This window comes from Hyperoodon ampullatus (genome assembly GCF_949752795.1).
Source record: "Hyperoodon ampullatus genome assembly, chromosome: 8".
Classification (NCBI taxonomy): Eukaryota; Metazoa; Chordata; class Mammalia; order Artiodactyla; family Ziphiidae; genus Hyperoodon; species Hyperoodon ampullatus.
Window position 1 is genome coordinate 80,552,710 of NC_136921.1, and position 25,016 is coordinate 80,577,725.

Below are 25,016 nucleotides of genomic sequence, written 5' to 3' on the forward strand. Positions count from 1 at the left end.
TCTGCTTCTGGAGAATCTAGTCAATGAGAGCACCCAAGAATCTCTCTGAGGACCTCCGGAGCAGTGAGACTGCCTCTTCTGTGCCCTGATTCTTCTCTCAAGGCTCTAGTCTGAAAGTTCAGCTTCCAGTTGTTTATTTCTGCCAGCACTTCACATTCAACGGGTCCAAAGCTGATGCAGAACTGACCTTTTTAAGCTTGTGCCTCAGAACAACTTGTGGTTTTCCCTCATTTTATAATTCATTTTATGGCACCACCACCATATTCCCACAGGATCAAAACTGCGAGGTAATTTTGCTTCCTCACACACCTTGCTCTGTATACCCAGTCTATTAGTCACGCTTTGTAACATGTGAAGGACTTTACTCATTTCTCCAGGGATTCACTTTCCTCTAAACAAGGGATGCTGCTGAAATCATAATGGACAGCTTCACTTTGCTCTTGGGATATCTAGTCTCTTTAATAGTCTTGAGTTTTCCTTCCCTCTGAGTCCTCCTTTTAAGACAAAAACCGTATTTTTCTCATAAAGGCCACATACACAAAATTGCAACCCACAATCATCTACTCATTTTACAGCACAGTATATTGGCTCACATATTAAATAAGAGAATACTGCTTTGGGAGGTTGGCAGCAGACGCCACAGGCTTCACTGCTTCTCCTGCATTTAAGATTAGCACAGCCCAGTCATTAGAACAAAACATTATTTTGTCCCAGTTTAGGATAAAATACATTCAACTTTCTTTTCCTTTTTATCTTTTTTTTTTTTTTTCCCCACACTGTGTGGCTTGCGGGATCTTAGTTCCCCAACTAGGGTCCTCGGCAGTGAAAGTATGGAGTCCTAACCACTGGACCGCCAGGGAATTCCCTCCTTTTTATCTTTTTTTTCCGTGCGGAGCACAGGCTCCGGACGCACAGGCTCAGCGGCCATGGCTCACGGGCCCAGCCGCTCCGCGGCATGTGGGATCCTCCCGGACCAGGGCACGAACCCATGTCCCCTGCATCCGCAGGCGGACTCTCAACCACTGCGCCACCAGGGAAGCCCCCCTTTTTATCTTTTGTACTGGACTAAAGAGTAAAGAAAAACCAAGTCTTGATAAATGCCAAAGTAATAATTTTATAATAGAGACTAAAACGTGTGAATGTTACTGTGCAGTTTAGAAGTCTATGAAAAATACCTATTTTTTAAAGCACTCAACTCACTGAAAGATGCTGACGTTTAAAATTGAAAGTTGTGTTGTCAGTTGAAAACGAGAAATTGAGATGTTTGTGAGGGAGGAATTGTCAGGAAAGCAGTAGAACATTTCCTGCCCGTGGGTGCAGTCTTGAGGATTGGTGACAGCCATGACAAATCCAACAGCCATCACCACAGCACCAATGGGAAGCATGACACAGGACATAATCTTATCTGAGTGTGTCCTCGGTTCTTCAGACAGTTTCAGATAACAGGCTGATGGGATGATAAAAATTAGGGGAGCTGCACAGAGCACACCCTGCGTATTCAAAACAAGAAATAAGATAATGTTATTGAATGGAGCGTTCCTTGGACAGTTTTAAAAAACATTTACAAAATGTATTTGTCATCATGCATGTTAAAAGTTTGATAGGTTCAGTTAAATCAAACAGAGGAAAGAAAAATAATTCCAAGAAAGACTTAGGAATAGGTTTTTCCCTTACTGATGGTATATTTACAAATGAGAAAAGCAAAATAATATAATAGTATATCAGGCTTAAATAATAATCAGAAAATAATATAAAATAAAGCAGATGGTAAGACTGACTCCTGGCAAACTTTTAAAAGTTCCCATATTTTCAGTCACATCATATTTCCTTATACTCTTCATTTCAGGGTTTCCCTGGTGGCGCAGTGGTTGAGAGTCCGTCTGCCGATGCAGGGGACACGGGTTCGTGCCCCGGTCCAGGAGGATCCCACGTGCCATGGAGCGGCTGGGCCCATGAGCCATGGTCGCTGAGCCTGCGCGTCCGGAGCCTGTGCTCCGCAACGGGACAGGTCACAACAGTGAGAGGCCCGCGTACCGCAAAAAAAAAAAAAAAAAAAGTAACTTTTTATTTTTACAAAAACAGCAAAAGTCTGGAGAAATATCAATTGAGGGGGACAAATTATGAAGTCAGACTAGCCAGGCAGCACCTAAAAATCTGGGGAAGAATAGAAGGGACCACACTTCATGGAAAATATTTCTGCAGTCAGAGATATAAGAATGAGAAAATTCTAAGAGGTACCATATTCTAATTTAAAATATATGGACAATATAATTTTGCTATTCATAGCACATGAATACAAATGATTACCTACAAAGGTACACAGCATATAAAGGATTAGTTTTCATATGGCCAGAGTTAAATGAATTATGGATTCCTTAGGCTCCATCATGTCACTTGAAACTGACAATGTTTTTCAAGTTATAAAAAATACTGTAGAACTCAATCTGTGCTTATAATAATTATCCTTTGATTTCTATGAAATAATTTTTGAAAACAATTATATATGTACGTGTGTGTGTGTGTGTGTGTGTGTGTGTGTGTGTGTGTGGAGAGAGAGAGAGAGAGAGTCTCTTCTCTTCGTAGGAACAAACATGTGAAGCTACTTCATCTGGAACTGTGGAGTGTGAAAGTGCTATCAGGATGAAAACTGCCACCAGCTGCTGCTAAGAAGCTGTCATCAGTCAGCATTTTCAGACTCTTCCAAACCTAACTTGCTGGGCAGTGCAAAGTAATGGGTGATCTGTTTATGCCATAATTTTTAAGGGTTGAGAAAGTAGTGGGAATTAGTGGGAAAACTGTATAGCTGATGTTTGTACTGGAAGAAGTCCAGTTGAGTATCTTGTCTTGATAGCGGTTACTTTCCTAATATTTGAGAGCTCCATCTTGCTAGAGATTGTTGTTAGGACCTAAGATCATCAGTAAAATGATAGAACAGTTCCATCTGCTCTATTCCCTATAAAGGAGTCCAGCTAATTTGATCTATCTAATATAGCCTTGCCTGAGGTTACACCACTGGCTTTGGGATAATTTTTGAAATTTCTTGACAAGACATAAATACCATAACAGTTTATCAAGGAGACAAGAAAATATAGCTTTAATTATAAAGGGTGGGGGGAAGCACTATCCTTTGATAATAACACCACAGATGCCAGTGCATTTTGCAGTTTGCAAGAGGGAAATAACAGAAAGTATTGAAGATCTTTACTGGCAATACAGATTGGAAAAGTATCTGAATTCTCCTACCTGAATAGAAACCTCTCATTTGATGAAAAGAAGCTGAAAACTAAATAAAAGAATGCTTATAGGACTTCCCTGGTGGCGCAGTGGTTGGGAGTCCGCCTGCTGATGCAGGGGACACGGGTTCGTGCCCCGGTCCGGGAAGATCCCACATGCCGCGGAGCGGCTGGGCCCGTGAGCCATGGCCGCTGAGCCTGCATGTCCGGAGCCTGTGCTCCGCAACGGGAGAGGCCACAAGAGTGAGAGGCCCGCGTACCGCAAAAAAAAAAAAAAAAAAAAAAAAAAGAATGCTTATACATATTGAAAATTTCTACTTTGTAATCAATTTGGACTTGTGAAATGTGTTCCTATACCTTAAAAAGAAACTCTAGCTCAGAGGTCTTTGGCAGCTTGGACTATGGCTCCCTCACTCTGTATGTGGGCTCTTGCTGGGTAACTGGTTTGCTGTCCTCCTTCCACTGTAAGCTGCACACAGTGCTTGTTGGGCTGGTTACTCCGACCACAAGCACCAGCTGCTTCATCTCTTCTCTTTGCTCTGCTGCACGTAGAAACCCATAGGACCCAATTACTGCAGATGCCTCTTCTCTCTAAGAGCAACATCAGTGCCAAGATGCTGGATTCTTATTACAAAGAATGGAACCTACATTTATTTTATTTGTTTCTAAAATGAATCCTTTAAAACTGAGGGTGCATTTGCCTTGGAAAATATGTCATTATCTGCTGCCATGAAAACAATAAAATAAAAGGGAAGCTAAGTTATAAATGGGGTTTTGCTTTTTATTAAATAACTAATATAACCCTGAATAATTTATTCTGTATTATTTTAGTTATACTAAGTAACAGCATTCCCCTAACTTTGCAAACTGAAGGTCTGATTCTATTACACATCTCATTTGTAAAGGTCCATATTCCACTTATTCTTTTTTTTTTAAATAAATTTATTTATTTGTTTTTATTTTTGGCTGTATTAGATCTTTGTTGCTGTGCGCGGGATTTCTCTAGTTGTGGCGAGTGGGGGGCTACTCTTTGTTGTGGTGCGTGGGTTTCTCATCGTGGCTTCTCTTGTTGCAGAGCACGGGCTCTAGGCCCGCAGGCTTCAGTAGTTGTGGCACATGGGCTCAGCAGTTGTGGCACACGGGCTCAGTAGTTGCAGTTCGCGGGCTCTAGAGCACAGGCTCAGTAGTTGTGGCGCACGGGCTTTGTTGCTCCGCAGCATGTGGGATCTTCCTGGGCCAGAGATCGAACCCGTGTCTCCTGCATTGGCAGGCAGATTCTTAACAACTGCGCCACCAGGGAAGCCCTCTACTTGTTCTCGATTCTACCGCTTAAAACTAGTGTGACCTATTTAAGTGTTCATTAACAGATGAATGGATAAAGAAGGTGTGGTATCCATACACATACACACACACAGAGAGAAATATTACTCAGCCATAAAAAAGAATGAAATTCTGCATTTTGCAATAACATGGATGGACCTAGAGAGTATTATGCTTAGTGAAATAAATCAGAGAAAGACAAATACTGTATGTTGTCACTTATATGTGGAATGTAAAAAATAAAACAAAGTAGTGACTATAACAATAAAGAAACAGACTCACAGATATAGAGAACAAACTAGTGGTTACCAGTGGGGAGAGGTGAAGGTGGAAAGGGCAGCACAGGGGAAGGGGATGAAGACTATTATATGTAAGATAGATAAGCTACAAGGATATATTGTACAGCATAGGAAAATATAGCTATTATATTAACTTTAAATGGAATATAAGCTATAAAAATATTGAATCACTATGTTGTACACCTGAAAGTAATCTATTATAAATCAACTATACTTTAATTAAAAAAAAAAACTAGTGTGACCTATTTAATCACTCCAATCACTCTGTGCCTCAGTTTCTTCATCTATACAATTAATACAGATTAAGAGGATAATGCATGCAAAACACTTGGCACAGAGTAAATACTCCCTACATGTTAGCTCACACTGTTGTTCAGAAGGGGAACACTACATGCTTTAGCTACTTCTAAAGTGTTGTGTGACCTGGCTTGCATTACTGACAGAAATGATGCTTGATCTGGCTTTATGAAACATGACAAATGCCCACACAAAACGGAGTTGAACAAAGACCTGACTATGATATTGTGCTAACCAAAAGACTTTTTTTGACTGGAAAAATATGCACTCAAGTGGTCTGGAAGAGAATGGAGATCTTAGATTTTATGAATTCCTACAAAGTGCTTTAAAACTAGTGTAATTGAGTTATTAGATCATGACAATTTAACACTCTGTTTTTTATGAATGTTTATATAACCAGGTTTTTAAAAAATCTAAGGATCTAGAATCATGTTTTAAATTTTTTAAAATAGTCCTCCAAGCCAGCTCAGATCTTGACTTAATAACAGATATTCATCAGATATTATTCTTTGACTACAACACCAGAATTCTGTCTTAACCACAAAAAATGTCAACATAAGCATAACAGGGAATATTTAATGTGATTATGTGCTTATAATTTTATTGTGTGAGTGTGAGGGAGAGTCACAGTTAACAGAAAGTAATGGTCAAATTTATAAAAATATATCATTCCTGAAAAATAAGCAATATGTGTATGCTTGCTTAACTTAAAGGGAACAAAACATTCTTAGGCTATCAAAACAGTGAGTGGCAAGGCACTTGATAAAGACATTTTCTCTCATATGACAATCCTACAACAGTCTAACAAACAAACAAACATGCGAACTCAAATGAGACATTTCACAAAATAAGAAATAACAGAGCTGGGAGTCATGCCGATCATGTCCTCAGCATAATTAGAGGGTTACCATTACTGTCAACCCCAACAATTTCTTGTAACACTTAACTTCCTGGTGCTACACTAAGAATGTCTCTTATGTCCAGGGGCATTTGTAGAAATAGTTCCTCAACTGTGCTCCCAAGGGCAATCACCCATGCAGTAATTGGAGCACTGTGTTCTTAGCACTGTGCTATATACTGTGGAAGATGGAGGAGGCAGCTAAGTACCATTCTTGTCTCCAAAGAACTTGCACATAGGTAGGCAAGGCAAGCTTATGGACAGTCCAAACAATACATGATACAAGATAATACATAAATCAAGTTAGCACATTTAGGTAGCACTCATCCCTTTATGCAGACCAAGGTTGGAACATGAAATGATTTTGAGTGAACTTACTAGCCTTTGGCCTATGTAAAATTAGGACGTAGGTAAAAGTTACTTTTGATAATGGTCCATCTCTCCTATGAGCCTTCTTTCCATTGTTAGTGGAACAGATGTTTCCCTAGTCTCATGCGGTTTTGGGGGAGCTGCCTACTCCCTACTTTCCACATACTCTGATGCAGGAAAATTCCCAATAGTGTGTTCCTGACTGAATCTTCCACTACCTTTGCCTGGACCTTCAAATCCAAATGGCACCTGGAGGGAACAGGGTCTCGGGCACTGACAATAATACCTTCCTCTTCCCCTTCCCCTTAACTCTCAGTGGAGTGAGTAAATGATAACTTGGGTTTCCATCTGAAAAGCTTGCCCTCCCTGTGGGGGCATGATGGATAAATGCTAAGTGGTGTGATTCTGAGTAGAAATTTCATTAGGACTGTAGAAGGGGAAGATGAAAGACTCTAAAGTGGTAGATTCTCTTCTATTCATGTTTCACCAAATGCCATCATTATCCTACTTCCACAAAGTAGAACTAAGGAGTCATTCTTTTTTTTTGGTCACTTTTAAAAACTGACATATAGTTGACATATGATGTTAGTTTTAGGTGCACTACATAGTGATTTGACATTTACATACATTATAAAATGATCAGCAGAATGAGTCTAGTAAATCATCTGTCCCTGTACAAAGTTATTACAGTACTATAGACCATATTCCTTATGCAGTATATTACATATACATGGCTTATTTCTTCTATAACTGGAAGTTTGTATCTCTTAATCTCCTTGACCTATTTCACCCCCTACCCCCTCCCCTCTGGCAACCACTCATTTGTTCTCCGTATCTATGAGCCTGTTTTCATTTTTTTAAAAAATCTTTCTTAGATTCCACATATAAGTAAGACAATACAGTATTTGTCTTTTTCTGTGTGACTTATTTCACTTAGCATAATACATTCTGGATCCAACTATGATTTCATTTTGTTTTGCCCAAGTAGTATTCCATTGTATATACATACCACATCTTCTTTATTCATTCATCTATTGATGGACATTTAGGTCGTTTCTATATCTTGGCTACTGTAAATAATGCTGCCATGTACTTCAGGGTGCATATATATTTTCAAATTAGTGTTTTTGTTTTTCTTTGGATAAATACCCAGAAGAGGAATTGCTGGATCCCAAGAAGTCATTCTTGATGTGTCCCTGTATCCCCCTGTCCTCCCAGTTGAATTGGTTACCAAATTCTGTCAATCTTTTCTCAAAAATGTCTTTTAGGAGTCTACTTATACCTCTTTCTTCTCTTCATTGCCTATATAGCAGCTGAACTTTTATTTGTGAGATTGTAAGCTCCACGATAGCATGGATCCTTTCTGATTTCCTCCCATCCTTGTATCTCTGTTGTGTGGAATACAGTATACTTGACCCTTGAATAATGTAAGGGTTAAGGGGTTTCTGAGCAGTTGAAAATCCATGTATAACTTATAGTCAGCCCTCCACATACTTGATTCCTCCATATCTGCAGATTCAACCAACTGAGGTTCATGTAGTACATATTTATTGAAAAAAATCTGTACACAAGTGGACCTGTGCAGTTCAAACCCATGTTGTTCAAGGGTCAACTGTAATTATTCAATATATATCTGATCAACAAATAAACAAGTTAGAAAATGCACTAAATTTTAAATCTTTGTAATATTTGCACAGAAAGGAAAGGAAAATAATAATTACGGGAAAGAATAAACATAAGCCAAAGGATAAAATAAAGAATTAATATGGCTTACTCATAGGTCAAAAATAAGATCGACTAGGGCTTCCCTGGTGGCGCAGTGGTTGAGAGTCTGCCTGCCGATGCAGGGGACATGGGTTCGTGCCCTGGTCCGGGAAGATCCCACATGCCGCGGAGCGGCTGGGCCCATGAGCCATGGCCGCTGAGCCTGCGCGTCCGGAGCCTGTGCTCCGCAAAGGGAGAGGCCACAACAGTGAGAGGCCCGCTTAATGCAAAAAAAAAATAAGATCGACTAGAGCTGAGGGCAGATTCTGGGAAGTTAACGGTAAAAAACTTTCCATAGAAGATTTGGGTTCAGATCATAAAGGCAACAGATTTTATGCTTGTTGGTAGGAAAGTGGAGATTTTTAAGCAGGATGGTGATAAATTGGAAGCAGAGCTTAAATATATGCTAGTTGAAGCAAAACGCCAGTACTAATTCAGATGTGATATGATGAGGACCTAGATTTGGGAAGCAGCAGTAGAGATTACAAAGGAAAGTCTAGAGGCAGAAAAAAATACTTCAAAGAAAAAAAGAAGAACAAGCACCAGGGTAAGTTAATGCGGGGTGTGGATATAAGTCTCTTCATTACATATTTTAATTAATCTCTCTAGACCTATCTTCACTCTGCATAGGACTTTCCAGATCCATTTAATTTATTGTTATTTTCAGTAATATGTATGTTCTACAGAAAATAGAATATGAAAAAAGTCCTTTAAACCAATACCTTAATTTCAGCACTATTGACATTTTGGATTGGATAATTCTTTGTAGTAGGGGTTACCCTGCACATTGTGGGATGGTTAGCCACATTCCTGTCCTCTACCCACTAGATACCACTAGCACCAGCCTACCCAGTTGTGGCAACTAAAAATGTCTCTAGACATTGCTAAATGTCCCCTGCAGGTGGAGAGGGAAGGGCAATATTTCCCCCACTGGAGAACCACTGCTCTAAAAATATAGTCCTATAAAGTACACAATATCATCTTTATAAATATTTACTATAATATAACAAACACATTTTCATTCCACTTTAGAAAGTGACACCTTTGTTAAGGGAAAACACATCTCATGTTAAATGTAAACATTATTTTAAAAGGGATTCTTAGAATCTTTAAATGTACTTACATTGAGCTCTAAAACTATTCCAAGGCAATCGATCAGCAATGACACAAGTGTGGCCACAGTAATGATAACCACTGTTATGATAATGTGGAGAACTGACGAAAGAGTCCCACCAAAAAACACATTGGCAATTACCTGCCAAATATAAACAGATTATTTAAAGAGGGAGTCTCAGAGTTGTGCAGGACTTATTAAGAGAGTATTTTATATTATAGTAGTTAGGACTGTATAAAATACTACGAATTAGGCAATCAATCAAATTTTAAGCCAAAGCCATATGAATGAATGTTCTATCGTTTCCAAAGTATTTACACATAGACACACACACACACATATCAATAACAAGTATTCTTTGTTGAACTATTAGACAGGCAGTGGATTACATTCCAGACTCAGAACATGGCATACTAATGTGTGAATAAATATATTTCTCAAGTGTAAGAGAGACCTTGGGAAGTTACCTTATCCTTCCTCCTTGAGTCCAACAAGGTTACCACTTACACAAACTACAGATGCTATTTAGATTATTTGAATGACCTCTAAGGAAGGGGTTAGCACAATATCCTTTAATAATAATGGGTGTGTAATATCCTTTACTAACAGGAAATTAATTTCATATAATCTAAATCCTATTTGATACAAGCCAAGTCTATTTTATCTCGCCTTTCCTCAACAAAAATGGAGAAGAGTTGATTACCATTTTCCATTGATACTCAGATCAGGAAATCGATCAACAGTTACTAATTTACTGTGTCCCACAGTTTGTTATGACTTGCTAAGAGAAAATGTCTCGGAGATGATTCCTATTCTCAGAAATTAACATCCTAATTGGAGAGATCCAACCAATCTAATGAAACAAATAGTGATCAATTTTTGACAGATTAAAAAGATCAAATACAATTCAGAACTAGACAGTGATTTAGTTATCTAGATCTGATTCCCTAAGAGTAATTGGCTTTACAGTATTCCTGAAATATGCTTGTCCTACCTTGGCTTGAGGTAGGACTTGAAACATGGGTGGGATTTAGAACAGAATTATAGACCAAGGCAACAGTGTGAAAAAGAGCAAAGAGGTAAGAACAGTAAAGATACCTATGGGGGACAAGGAGGAGACAGCCTGAATAGGGTGGTAGCTTTATGCAAAAGAACCATGAGACAAGTATTGGAAATGGTGGGAGAGGGTCAGATGCTGGGGGACCTTAATGACTGTGATAAGTAGCATTCCTAGTTGAGTAACAGCCCCCCATTGACTGGATACTGCCATAACTCTGTTAATAATTAAATGGGGATACTAATCACTCTTACTCATTTATAGTTTTACAATTGGTAATGTCCTTCCAAATATTATCTAATTTGAAGTTCATTCTTATAGATGAAGATCACTGACTGGGGCAGGCTAGTGAGAGTATTTATTAGGCACAGACTGGCTTTGTGGCACCCTTGTACTTGGCTGGCTACTTTACCTGTGAATAGAAACAGCTTTGATTATATTTAGGCCAACTGTATATTTGTGTGTGTGTGTGTGTGTGTGTGTGTGTGTGCAGAAAGGAGAGAAAGAAAAAGGAAGTGAATGGGTGATGTATATACAAAGTTCCTCTGCCTAGTATTTGCTACCATGGCAGAGATCTCTGTTCAGTTCTGTCTTCCTGTCATGGCAGCTAGAAAGGAAACACAAGTTCCAAGTACTGAAGACATAAGCTACACAGGTGGAGTGACTCTGACAGACCACGAGCAGTTCACCAGAAACCACATGAGAATGCACCATTTATTATTGCTGATCTAGAGATCAGATTTGAACCTAAAGTACTGGGCAGAAACTAAAATAAAACCATTTCCGGCATCCAACAATAGTTGGCAAAAATTTTAAAGGCTCTTCAATTTAAAAAATATTCATCAAGTTCAGTCTACTGCTCCCTATATTTGAGGAGAGCTGGCCTATGAGTTATACATTTGTAAGTGAGGACAAGTGATAACTGCAAAGGATATACATAGTGCTGAACATGTCCTCATTCCTTTTCCTTGTGCAGTTCCCTATCCGCAGAATTGGCATAAGGTAAGCACTGGTGTGCCTCTAGAAGCCTGCCCATTAGTTAGTGTATTTGAAGCTCTGTAGGCATTTTGCTTCACACATTAGTCCCATTGACATGGTGCACTGTGTAAACAGCCTCTAGGAATAGATCCTAAGACTAAGCCTTTTCAGTGTGATTCCTGAAAGAACCACTATGAAGCAGGATCATGTTTTTCTGCTAAATGGTACAGTGGATTTTTAGCTTACTGTTTAAGGGATTCCTGACAAGCCACATTATCCAATTTTACACAAAAAGAATTAGTTCTCTTTTACCTAATCTTCCTCTACAAATTCAGGTGGGCTATATAACATAACTTGGAGTTGACTTTATAAGTAAAATATATCAATATAGAGATATAAGTAAATAATATACTCTCTATTATTTTATATGGTATATAAGTATAAATAGATAAATATATTTATCACAATAAACATATTTATAAACTTATGAATGAATAAAGAAATGTTTATTTTACATTTATATAAAATAAACATTTATAAATTTATAAATATATAAATTAAATATATCTGTAAAAATAATGGTTTAAATTGACTTTTGGGTTTTCATGAAAAATAAAATATTTTAGTTTTTTAAAACTAATAAAACTCATCAAATCTGTCCTGTGGTGCCTTTAATACATGTTGACTTATAAAACATTTTAGCCAAAAAACAATTTTGTAAAACATGTTTAACCTTAGTACTTAATTTCTTTGTAAGAATGAGTAAAATAGAATCTTGGTTTGACTCTATTAAAGGCTGGCATTCACTTTGGAATGCAGTTGTATTAATATTTATACTTACGTTAATATAATCTAAACTATCAAACATGATTTTCAAATCCAACTTTTGAAAAAATATTTTGTAAACATTTGAATATAAATTTATCTTTAAACTGGTTAAAAGAGAAAATTTTATACATTATATTACTTGTCATGCACTTGGGAATTTGCAAAATCAAATGATTTATAAATCGCCCCAAATTAATGCAGTAGAGAGATGACCTAGGTAAAGTGTCGGAAAGAAGTTGTGCTTACCTCTCTAGTCACAAAGCATTCAATCGGGTACGTCAAAATGACAGTGACTCCATAACAAAACCTTCCAAATGTTACCAAGTCATCATTTCTGCAATAATTTTCAAATAAGTCTCCTAGAGAATAATATAAAATAGATTTATTTAATAGATACTGGGTATTTGACATAAATATCTAATAAATGAGATATTGGATATTTATTATATAAGTGAAGCTACATAAATGTCATTTAATAGAATAGACTGCCAAATCTAACATAAATTTTGCATTCAAAAACTATATAATTACTGATGGGTATTAAAAGTAGCACATGTTCCACTTGAAAGCAAATTCATCACTAATAGTTCTTTTTCTTACTCTCAGTGTTTGTTTTTAGAAGATTAGCCTTATATTTGTACCAAGTTTTGAAAAATACTTTTATCCATTGTCTTCTTACACCAGAATCAACTCCCTAAATTCTTGTGCACTGGTTTTATAAACTTGCTTCTGGTCTTTGTTTCTGGTAAGTAAGTGACTTCATTAAAAAAAAAAAAAAAAAAGTCTTAAAATAAACAAATTTCCTTTTGAAATGTTATTCTTAGATCAAGGACAATCCTGAAAGGAACAGTAGACTAGTACATGTAGGGAGCTGAATTTCCTGTATATCATGCTGTAGAGTTTAATCACAAACTCAGGGCCACAGCAAGGAAATCCAAACATACGTTATCTTCCACAGTATCTGATGAGCCCGAGGTAAATGCACTGATTCAAAACTGTGAAAATATGGTTATTTCCCAGGCAGAGTATTATATTTAATTAGTTCCAAACTAAACGATGGACCATATATACATTGAACCAATTCTTATTTAGAGACTGTATTTTCTTAGACACCTGTGAGGAAATGCAGGGATCTAATGAGGGCACAGATCATGTCAGCAAAAAGTTTCCCAATATAGAAACAAAGAAGATTTGAGACTGTTTATTTCCTAAATATAACATGCTTACATTTTAAAATGTTGGTCACATTTTTCGATGAGACTGAATAGAAAATTAGATAAAAGTCACACACTACCACACTGTTTACAAAGAAAACAAAATAATAATACTTCTGTACTTTTTTCTTCATTAAAAGACTAAATGACCTGCCTCTTCCCAAGACTTACTTTAAGTGACTCTTTTCCCCTCCCCCTGTTAATTGGAGTAAATGTACATTACTTTTTAGTGTTCCTTTTGGGCAGAAGGAGATTAAATCACAAAGCAGTAGTGGCAGAGGTTCATCCAAGGTTGATTGAAAGGGTTCCAACACTCCAAGAAAAAAGGACCAAAGCTCCCTGTTCACTAACCTCCACTAAAAAACAGGCCCTGCACCTTTTCAAAAGTCACTGGGAAATTCAAGAACAATGTAGAGTTCTCACTGCCTCACAAGCTGGAGTTTATGTAATGAAAGGGAAAAGAAGCATCCAGTGTGCACAAACAAGACTAGATTTGCCTAAGGCAAAATGGCCTGAAGAAACAACCTCAGCTTATTCTAGCTTGAGTCTAAGTGTATTTTAGGGAATTATAGCTAGAAAAGAAAGAAAAAAAAACAAAAACAGACAACCAAAAGCAAAACCAACCTGTCAGCTTTGTTATATAAAGACTTAATTATATCTGCACAATTACTAATGATAAAAACACCAGGAAGGTGTGACTAAGAAAAAGGGTTTATGTCTTATAGAAAAGGCATTTAAAACCAAGGTCCTGTGCAGACTGGAGCCTACAGGCTATTTGTCTTTGCAAACTATGTAGCAATAGTGATACATGGCAATGTTTTAAAACAATTTTTATCAAGATTTTCAAGGTCACTTCATTACTGCAATCTAATGGCACACACAGGTATTATATTTTTGATGGCACTGGGATTATGTTATTAATCACTCTTTTATGAAGCCATCTTCTTTTCTTGAGAAATCTCTCCCTATCATCATAGTCACCTGTAACCTGCATTTGGAACAATGTACCACCCACCCAAGAGTACTTCAGTGTCATCTGAAAAGTAAGCTAAGCAGAACTAGAGGCTAAGAGACAGTTTTTAATGGGCCATATGTATCCAAAATGGGGTAGACGACAAGATGGAATGGAAAGAAAATGGGACTGAAAGTTAGGCGATGTGTTTTTTACTTTGTCAGCAGCCAGCTTGGGCAAGTTACTCCTCCTCTTTGTGTTCTAGGCAGGGGGTAAAACTAGTTATTCCACTTACCTTCCTAGGGTTGTCTGAAGGTCAAATGAGATAACAGACCTGCAAAAGCTGTGAAATGCATGAATCATAGTATTTAGCAGGCTGTCAGAATACCCTAACTCTCACGCTACAGAGGTGAGTGAATGTAAGGGTCAAGGATGTAGAAGAGATGACCATTCATTTGTTGGGCCTGGATGAACAGAAGAAAAGAGAAGTGAGTTCAGTGTGGGGTCCTGGGATGAGAGTTGGGGTGAGGAGGGAAAGGCCTGGTTTTGTGGGAAAGATGTATTTTGTGATTAAGGCAAGAGTGAAACAACTAAGTAGAAATGTCCTGCAGGCAAGAGGCTGGAGATGAAAAGAAAGTCCTGGACTAGAGTTAAAACAATAAATATCTCCAAGAATTTGTTGAGAGAAAAAAAGCCAACTTGCTTGAGCCAGTTAATGGGGGTTGTGGGGAGAGAGGGAGAGGAGGTAGGAGAAAGTAAAGATGAATCACTCAGAGAGAAAAAAATATTAAGGGAGTGAATGACGGTATGGTAGTGCTCTTTTCTCTGCGGGAGGAAAGAAAGAATGTACAGAACTGTTAAGTGATTCAGAGAGGTCCATGAAAATCAGAACCAAGATGACTGTTAGCTTTGAAGAGTGGGAGGATATTGGTGTCCTCGAAAGTGAAACTGCAGTGGACTAGTAGAGAGGGAAGATGGAACTCATGTGCTCTGAAGTGACACCATGGAAGGAGGGAGAATGGACTACAGAAGAAGCTTAGCAGTTTAAAAAGGAGAAAATTAGGAACATTAGGAGAGGCAGGAAGGTAGAGGAGAGAATAGGTTCTACTCTGAAGTAGAACATTGGGTATAATTGTAGTTAAAATGAGAAGTGATAGCACCACTCCATATGAACTCCAAAATATGCTAATACTGAATTTTTCATTTTACCTTGGGTGTAGCCAGTAAATGTCATGTATCCACATGTAGCAAAGAGAATACTGATAAATACAGAAATCAAGGTGGACACATGGATGATGCGAGACCACTTAGCTACTGTGGGTTCTTCCAAAGAACCATAAACTAAGAAGCAGTTATGGTGGCAAATAAATGCTGCAATACAAGAAAAAAAAAGCATTATTAAAGCAAGCACCATAGTTCTCCCTTTCCTTCTGAAAATTCAGAGATCTATGCTACTTTGAAATACTAATGAACTGAAGTTCAAATATACTAATTTACTAAATACATCAGAAATAATCTTTCTAACAGATGTAGGAATGAGAAATTTCATTCACATTAGGCTTATATTCTCCTCATGTCACTCTTGATATATACCAGGCCTAGCCAACTTTCTCTCCCATTTCCCAGTGGCCTTTCCAATCTTAAAGGAAATCTAAACAACACCATATTTTCAGTCCAGGGCTTCCTTTCCCATCTGGGATATAACAGAGTAACTTTAGATGGCCAATTCACAATACTTTGTGTGCAAGGTTTTGAAGAAGTCCATAACATTTGCTAGATTTTCAAGTTAAGAAACAAGAAGACTTAAATGAGTTTTCTGCATGAGGAAGAGACTTGTCCAAATTGAAGCAAATTCTGGTGATGAGTGAGAAAAGTTTGAGCCTAATTTTATGTTGGCACAAACTGGATCATATGCTGCTAATGGGAAGTCTAAAACTTAGGACATCTGCTCTCCAGACACACAGCACTTTTTAAAAAATAAATAAATTATTTATTTATTTATTTTTGGCTGTGTTGGGTCTTTGTTGCTGTGCACAAGCTTTCTTTAGTTGTGGTGAGTGGGGGCTACTCTTCTTTGCAGTGCGTGGGCTTCTCACTGTCGTGGCTTCTCATTGTGGAGCACGGGCTCTAGGTGCGCAGGCTTCAGTAGTTGTGGCTTGCGGGCTCTAGAGCTCAGGCTCAGTAGTTGTAGTGCACGGGCTTAGTTGCTCCGCGGCATGTGGGATCTTCCCAGGCCAGGGGTCAAACCCGTGTCCCTTGCATTGGCAGGCGGATTCTTAACCACTGTGCCACCAAGGAAGCCCCACAGCACTTTTTCATGGTACAGAAGACTCCATATTGAGAAAGGGCCTTGGAAACCACCTACTCACCAAACGACATTACACCAACAGCCTGAATAGCATTGGGCTTTGCAAATATCCAGGCATCTTCTGTTTTTGTTCTAGAAGAGAAATCAGTTAATTTGATGAATTAAACAAATGCAAGCATAAGCATAAAAGAAAACAAGAAATGATGTCACACTATAAATTGAACATCTTTAAGTCAGAAATTAATAAGGGGCTCCCATTCATCTTTTTAAATTGTAAATAAATTTCCCAGGAATACCAATGTTACTGTTAACCTCAGTCCTTGAAAATGCATGCCCATGACTTGGAGAGACTCTAGTTTTACATATTTAGAATGGACCACTTAACTCTGTGACTTTATCTACTTATCAATTTAACAACAAACATTTGCTATGCACTCATCATTTGAGATACTTGTTGAGGGAGATTCAAACATTAATAATGCAAAGTTCTTCCTCAGTTAATCAATGCTGCCTTTTTTTTTTTTTTTTTGGCGGTACGCGGGCCTCTCACTGTTGTGGCCTCTCCCGTTGCGGAGCACAGGCTCCGGACGCGCAGGCTCAGCTGCCATGGCTCAGAGGCCTAGCTGCTCCGCGGCATGTGGGATCTTCCCGGACGGGGGCACGAACCCGTGTTCCCTGCATCGGCAGGCGGACTCCCAACCACTGCGCCACCAGGGAAGCCCTAGAAATATACGTACTTTAAATAGCTTGAATAAGTCTCTTTCCTAGTGGAATTAAAATATTTGACAACCTGTCTATAGGCAGGGATTCGTCTCCCTGTTTAACAAATCCCTGAGTAACAGTGAAGAGCACAGGCTCCAAGGTCAGACAGCCTGTGTGAACTTCTGGCCCCATCCACTTATTAGCTATGTGACCTTAGGCAAAGTACTTAACCTTTCTGTGCTTCAGTTTTGATATCTATAAAATGAGGATAATAACAATAGTACCAAATTCACTGAGTTATTGTGTAAATTAAATAAGAAAAATATGTAAAACTTGGGAAGAGGGCTTCCCTGGTGGCGCAGTGGTTGAGAGTCCGCCTGCCGATGCAGGGGACACGGGTTTGTGCCCCGGTCCGGGAAGATCCCACATGCCGCGGAGCAGCTGGGCCCGTGAGCCATGGCTGCTGAGCCTGCGCGTCCAGAGCCTGTGCTCCGCAATGGGAGAGGCCACAACAGTGAGAGGGCCGCGTACCGCAAAACAAACAAACAAACAAACAAACAAACAAAAACTTTGGAAGAGAGCCTAGCATACAGTAAGCATTTAATAAATGGTCACTAGTATTATCAGCTTATGTATTAACATTGTTATTATTATACAGTGTCATTTAATAGAAGGTAGCAAATGTCCAAAAGTATGGCCAGCTTCCCTGAAAAAGAAAGGCTTCAGTGAGATCCAAAAAAGGCATAAGATAGAAGAGGGGGACAGGGAAGAAGGGTCCTAGAAAGCATAAAGGTACTAGGTATAAATCCATCTATTTCCTAAGTTTGTTATTCATTCTCAGTGTAGACACAAAAATGTCTCATCTGTTTTGTGAGTTAGTGGGATTTATGCATTATATTACTTCTTTCCATATTTGAAATGAGCATTACAGGCACAAAAGAACTAAGGAGCATGCAAGGGAGGCCTCCTGCTGTTACAGTCCTTGCTGCTCAGAAACCCATAGTTTGTTGAGTGGGAGCTGCTGCCACCTGCTGCTTCCACTACTCATTGCAGTGAACATTACCAACAGCAGCATGCCTGTCAAATTCCAATGTTAATGTGGAAAAATACAAATTTTGTCCACAGTTCTTAAACATTTTTTTTGAGAAAAGGCAGCACTAACAATTGTAGAAGCTTGAAGATTTTTAACTTTCTAATATGTTTTAAATGATCTACTTTCCCTGGTAGGGTATTTCCAGGTGAATAATATTCATTTTTCCTTTCAGTACAGATTGTGGTGGTGCCCTACTTTTTAACTCTTATATTAGTAATGAAAAGGTAGGAGTTTTATTTTTATTTTTCTTCTTTCATTTAAGTTGGAAAGGTTTTTCCTGGTCCATATGGTTCCTTGATATTCCTAGATAAGATGGAGTGGGAAATAGTACCTATGATGATTTTGGATTTTCTGTGTTCAGCTTAATGATGCTGATTTTATAAGATGGAAAATACCAAAAACATGTTACAGATAGGAAAAAATGTGTGTCCAAATCTAGATAAAGAGAAGGAAAGAGACATTGAATATGGTTTTCCAACCTTTTATAAATTAGCCTGGGATTGAGTTCCAGAAAAATGGTTCCAGAGAAAAACGAAAAGAGAAAGTTTCTTGGTATATTTTATGAAACCTTGATACTCAATGTGGATGAGAAAATGAAGTTACAGACTGCTCTGACTTTAGAATATAGATGCTGAAATAGAAAATGAAATATTATCAAATGCAATCAAGCAATGTTTAAGAAAATAGTCATGTCTAAGAAGAGTTTTTTCCAATAAGTGCAAGAGTAGTTCAGTAATAGAAAAATCTATTAGTATAAGTCATCACATTAACAGATTACTGGAGAAAAAAGCTTATGACTGACGATTTCAGAATAGGCAGAAAAGCGTACAATCCAGTATTTATTTTGACAAGCTTGCTAAGCACGCTATTATTAAAGTAGAACTTCCTTAACCTAATAAGGAATATACACCAAAACCTATAGCAAGTGACATATTTAAAAGTGAAAAGTTAGAAATATTACAATTAAAGGCAGAAACTAGATAAGGATGTTCACTATCACTGCTTTCAGAATATACTATTGGAACTCTTAGCTAATGCAATAAAATAAGACAGTGATAAGATATGTAATCATTGGAAAGTAATAAATTATTTGGACACAATATAATTACGTACACAGAAAATTCAGGGGAATCTACTGACAAGCTATTGGAATTAATAAGAGCATTCAGCAACTTCACTGGATACAAGCTCAATATACAAAAATTAGTAGGGTTGATGTATACAAAAAAGAACCAGTTAAAATGCTTTTTAAATGGCAGTGACAACAAAAACACTAAATATTTTTTAAGATATGCATAATATTAATGGCATGACATAATTTTATTGAAAGACAAACAAATGGAGAGATATACCATGTCCATATTTATGAATGGGAAGACTCAATATCATGTAGATGTCAATTCTCTCCAAATTAATATTTAATTTCAAAGAATAAAACATAATATCAATGGAGAGATTGTTTTAAACCTATAAAGGCGGGCTTCCCTGGTGGCACAGTGGTTGAGAGTCTGCCTGCTGAGGCAGGGGACACGGGTTCGTGCCCCTGGTCAGGGAAGATCCCACGTGCTGCGGAGCGGCTGGGCCCGTGAGCCATGGCTGCTGAGCCTGCGTGTCCGGAGCCTGTGCTCCGCAACGGGAGAGGCCACAACAGTGAGAGGCCCGCGTACTGCAAAAACAAACAAACAAACCTATAAAGGCAAAAACCATAAAGGTAAAAATTGATAAACCTGATAAAATCAATGGAAGGTAAATATTAATATAAAATGTCTGTATAATAAAATAATTCATATTCAAAGTTAAAAAATAAAGAAAAGCTAAAAATTGGGAGATGAAATGTGTGTTGCATATGACCAAGAAAGGGTTATTATCCAGTGTATATTAAATGCTACTGCATATCATAATAAAAAGATATTCCAATGAACAATAGACAACAGGTAACTGACAGAAAAGGAAATGAGAATGGCCAACAAATATGCTGTATGTTGCTCACCCTCCTTCATAATTAGAAAAACTCAAATGAAATACATTAAAAAAAATTTTACACCTAATTCAATAATAGCAATGTTGAGAAGTTGCTAGAACAAGATACAATTATTATGGAGGGAACTGTAAACTATAAAAGTTTGGAGAAGATCTTGGCAATATCTAGTAAAGTTTAAGGCACTCAAAGCTTATTACATTTCTAAATTTCTAAACCATCAGATTGTATGCTGTAGAGCAATTAAAAAGAGTCACCCAGTGCTAATTTTATCAAAATGGAAATATACTGAATACGATATTGAGGGAAAAATAGTGAGTTATATTAGAGAATGGATATTTTTTTTACCATAGTGATTATTTATGTATATTTTACAAACATACTAATCAATACTAATACATAAATGCATAGTATAAGTATAGAAGCATGAACAGGAATGATTCAAACCGACTTAAGAATAATAGTTATATCTGGGAAAAGAAAAATGAATCCAACTTAAGAATTATAGTTACTGCTATGGAAAGAGAAGTAAATTGACTTTTAAATATGATAGTCTATTGTTGATAAAGACTGGAAACAAATATAGAAAATTATTTCAAAAAGATTTAGCCCAATTTAAAGCTTTCTGAACTTTATATAATTATACAATATTTTCTACATGAAACCTTTTTGGATTTGAACTTAATTTTTAAGCTTAAATTTCCATAAATAGTCTACAACTGAAATTACATTCTTCCTGCTGGAAAGTCATTCAAATCATTCAATTTTCAACAAATATTTGCTGAACACTACCAATGTGGCAATCAGTGTTATGACCACTGGAAATGCTGCAGAGAAAAAGACAAAACAAAGAGGTCAAATATTTTTTATTCTGTATGATAATCTAGAATAGCAGCATACAATAGTGTGTTGGGGAGGAAGACATTTTTCGCTATTCTAGGTTCTTCTGGCTGCTCTAAGAGTTAAATTGACATGAGACAGATTAACAGGAGAAAATCAAACAGAAGTTTAATGACAGGTATACATGGGAGAGACCCAGGGGAACTGAGTAACTCACCAAAATGGCCAAAGCCCTCACCTTAAATACCATCTCTTTAGCTAAAGACAAACAAAGATGTTGGGGGTAGTAGTTTGGGACTTCAAAGGGGAGGAAGGCAATTCACATGAAGATGGAAAAGTAAATGTTTGGTAAAGAAATGTCTGCTGGGGGCCATGTGGAGACATGGGACATTTAGCAGACCCTGATCTCTAGCCCTTGCCAAGTTTCTCCACCACACCTAGCACATATTCTTTGCAGGTATCTCTGGTGATTGCTCTATTCCAGGAACGTCCCTCTATCTGAATTCTTTTAGGCAGTGAGGAAGAAGGTCAAAGGTACTTCCTGAGTCTTTTGGGTCTTGATTGTTTTCACCTCGAGATAGTCCACCTGCCAAAGAGACACATTTTGGCATGGCAAATTTTGCTCCCCTACAATTGTTTTCTGTGCTGATGGAAATGTTCTATATCTGTGCTGTGCAATATGGTGACCACTATACATATGTGGCTACTGAGCATTTAAAATTATGGCTAGAGTTAATTAATTTTTAATTCTATTTAATTTTATCTAATTTAAATAGTCACATGTGGGGGGAGATAAATTAGGAGTTTGGGATTAACATATATACACATTACTATATATAAAATAGGTAAAAAACAACGACCTACTGTATAGCACAGGGAACTATACTCAATATCTTGTAATAACCTATAATTGTAATAACCTATAATGGAAAAGAATCTGAAAGAGACTACATATATATTTATATATATACATTTATATGTATAACTGAATCACTTTGCTGTAAACAACACTGTAAATTAACATTTGCAACTAACACAACATTGTCAATTAACTATACTTCAATAAAAAATCATAAAAAAAAATAGTCACATGTGGCTGGTTGCTACTGTGTTGGACAACATAGATCCATTGCTACAACATAGATCCACAACATAGATCCATTGCTACTGTGTTGGAGAGGTATAGGTAACTTTTGTTGCAGAAAACCTAATTAACTTCTAATGGTCTAGAAGAGTTAAAGAAATTACTTAAAGAGGGTTTATTTTTCCTGCAGTGTAGCTTATGCTGTAAGTTTCAGCTACTATTTACCAACTGAACTTCCTGAGAGGCAAGTAGAAGAATGGAGGAGATGAGTGTAACAGTAGACAAGAAGAATACTTTGTTAACTTATAAAGAACCATGGCTACTAGAGAATTTGAGAAAGAAAAAAACAAGAAGAAAAGAAAAAGAAGACGAAGAAAGCAAAAAAATAAACTGGGAGAAACAAATCAAAATTGTCATTATGAATACATAGGGGGAAAACACAGTACATAGTAGTCATGTTGAAATATTATTAAATATGAACCAAGTAAAGACTAATCTGTTATTACAAAGTGATTAAATTATAGGATGAGCACTTTCCTTTTTTTTAATTTTAAAGAATAATTCACAATAAATAACCTGTAACAGGAAATGGTTTTCAAATGATTTTTCAAAATCAAACATATTAACATACAACTCTTCAGGAGTATTTCTTTTGTACAAAGAGAGTCTAATTTTCTTCTGAAGAAACCCCAAAATAAGAACTACTCTCTGGTTTCTTTTTGTTTTACATTCTTCTGTTGGTGCCTGTCAAAGTTCATTTCCCTGAGAACTGAAACCAACCACATTTACTGGTGTGTGTCTAGAGTTTGCAATGGAAGCCAATAGTTTTGAAGTTAGTCCACTGCAGTCGATAGCATCTCTTCAGCAACTGTTAATGTTACCTAGTAATGCATAAACCAGCTCTTTATCCCCATTTGGCTCCTACCTGCTTCTTTCATTTAATGTGGTTATTTGCTGGCTATAGATAAAACTGTAATTAATATTGTCAATAAGGGACAACTAGAACAATAATGAACTTAATTTCCACTGTGAAGGAACTTTCTCTCGACTAAGGAAAAACATATGGAATACAGCGAGCTGAAATGGAAAAAGATAATGAGCTTTGGGGTCAGGCAGATTTGGATTAAAAAAAATTTTTTTAAGAACATAAATCACCACTTTTATTTTCCAATGGTACAAAACCATTTTGTCAAAAACAATTTCCAACTTAAAATGAAGAGGAGAATAAAGTTTTCAAGTATAATTTCCAAGATTAACCCTGTACAAATGATATACGTCTTTTAGAAGTTCCAATACTTGCTGGGAAATTTTTTTAAACACTAAACATCTTTGTGATTAAGGCTACTTTAATCTTATCAATTAACCTTCTAACAGCATACTGTGAGAGAACACAAGCAGATTAAAAACACCGTGCTGTTTTCTGCACAAAAGAGACCCAGGTGATGCGGTGACACGAGCGTGTCTGGCCTGATCAGTAACATGACAGACTTCATCTTCAGACCAGCCGACCTGCACAGGGGGCCGCACAGACCCGTTCTCTCTCTCTCTCTTCTCTAACTTGGAACCGTAAACATTATTTTAGATCATCTTAGCAAACTAGGGGCAAGCTTACAAACCTCGAGTCTCACAGTCACTCTAGGTGGGACCTCACACATCTGGGGTGTCTGATTTCAAATAAGCCTCGGAAGACCCTCTTATGCTGATCTGCCCCTTTCGCTGCTCTCCAGATGAGAGGGTCAAGGGCCTTCTCACCCTTCTGAAGGCTGTCACCACACAGAGGCCAGCATATCTCTTGATGTCCACACAGGCGCTGGTGGACATTGCCACACAAGGGCCAAGAAGTGTGAGGCCTGGGGGAGCCCTGCTCCCTGGTTTGGAGCCTGCGGGAGCCCTGGCCCTGCCCCTCCTCCTCGCTTCCCCTCCCCTCCCCTCCTCTCTTCTGGCCTTGCCCCACGCCTCCCGCATCAGGTCAGCGTGTGCTGACCGTGGTGTCTGTGTGGGCGTCCTGGTGGCCGTCAGGCCTGCTCGGGGGTTGGCCAAGGTGAGTGAGGCCATGCAGGGCCACGGGTCCAACAGGTGGGCGTTGTGCACTCATGACAAGGAAAGACCCTCAAAAGAAAGTGAAACTAAAATAACAAAGAACTTCTGCCTGAGAATATTTGGCTTTAGAAGGTAAATAAAATAATTACATTTCTTTTTTTTTTTTTTTTTTTTTTTTGCGGTACGCGGGCCTCTCACTGTTGTGGCCTCTCCCGTTGCGGAGCACAGGCTCCGGACGCGCAGGCTCAACGGCCATGGCTCACGGGCCCAGCCGCTCCGCGGCATGTGGGATCTTCCCAGACCGGGGCACGAACCCGTGTCCCCTGCATCGGCAGGCGGACTCTCAACCACTGCGCCACCAGGGAAGCCCTACATTTCTTAAAATATAATTTTCTGACTGACATTCCTAAATCCTACAGGTACATTACTTCCTAACTGCAGATTTTCAAAAGGCAATTCATAAAAAGACAATTCGGGTCATTCTTAAATAATATGAGCATAAACTTTTTAAAGATTAGTTTATGATTTCCGGTATTTATATACACATTCTACGGAGAGATGGCTATTGAAAACAAAATAAAATAAAATAAAAACCAAAGGTGCAAATGAAGTCTCACTCCTGTAGGGAAGTAAAGCTCTTTCTGAATC

At 37.9% G+C, this 25,016-nt stretch overlaps 1 protein-coding gene across 1 annotated transcript in view; it reads right to left on the reverse strand.

Annotated features, from left to right (window-relative positions):
- Nucleotides 1–1,196: 1,196 nt before the first annotated feature.
- SLC38A11 (solute carrier family 38 member 11) overlaps nucleotides 1,197–25,016 on the reverse strand; it is a gene marked incomplete at both ends in the record, with an annotated part of 51,575 nt that continues 27,755 nt past the window's right edge. Inside the window, 5 exons of the mRNA XM_079710502.1 lie at nucleotides 1,197–1,490; nucleotides 9,304–9,435; nucleotides 12,404–12,516; nucleotides 15,533–15,694; nucleotides 16,693–16,763. Of these exons, the coding sequence (XP_079566628.1) occupies nucleotides 1,197–1,490; nucleotides 9,304–9,435; nucleotides 12,404–12,516; nucleotides 15,533–15,694; nucleotides 16,693–16,763 (772 nt within the window). The remainder of the gene's footprint in view (nucleotides 1,491–9,303; nucleotides 9,436–12,403; nucleotides 12,517–15,532; nucleotides 15,695–16,692; nucleotides 16,764–25,016) is intronic.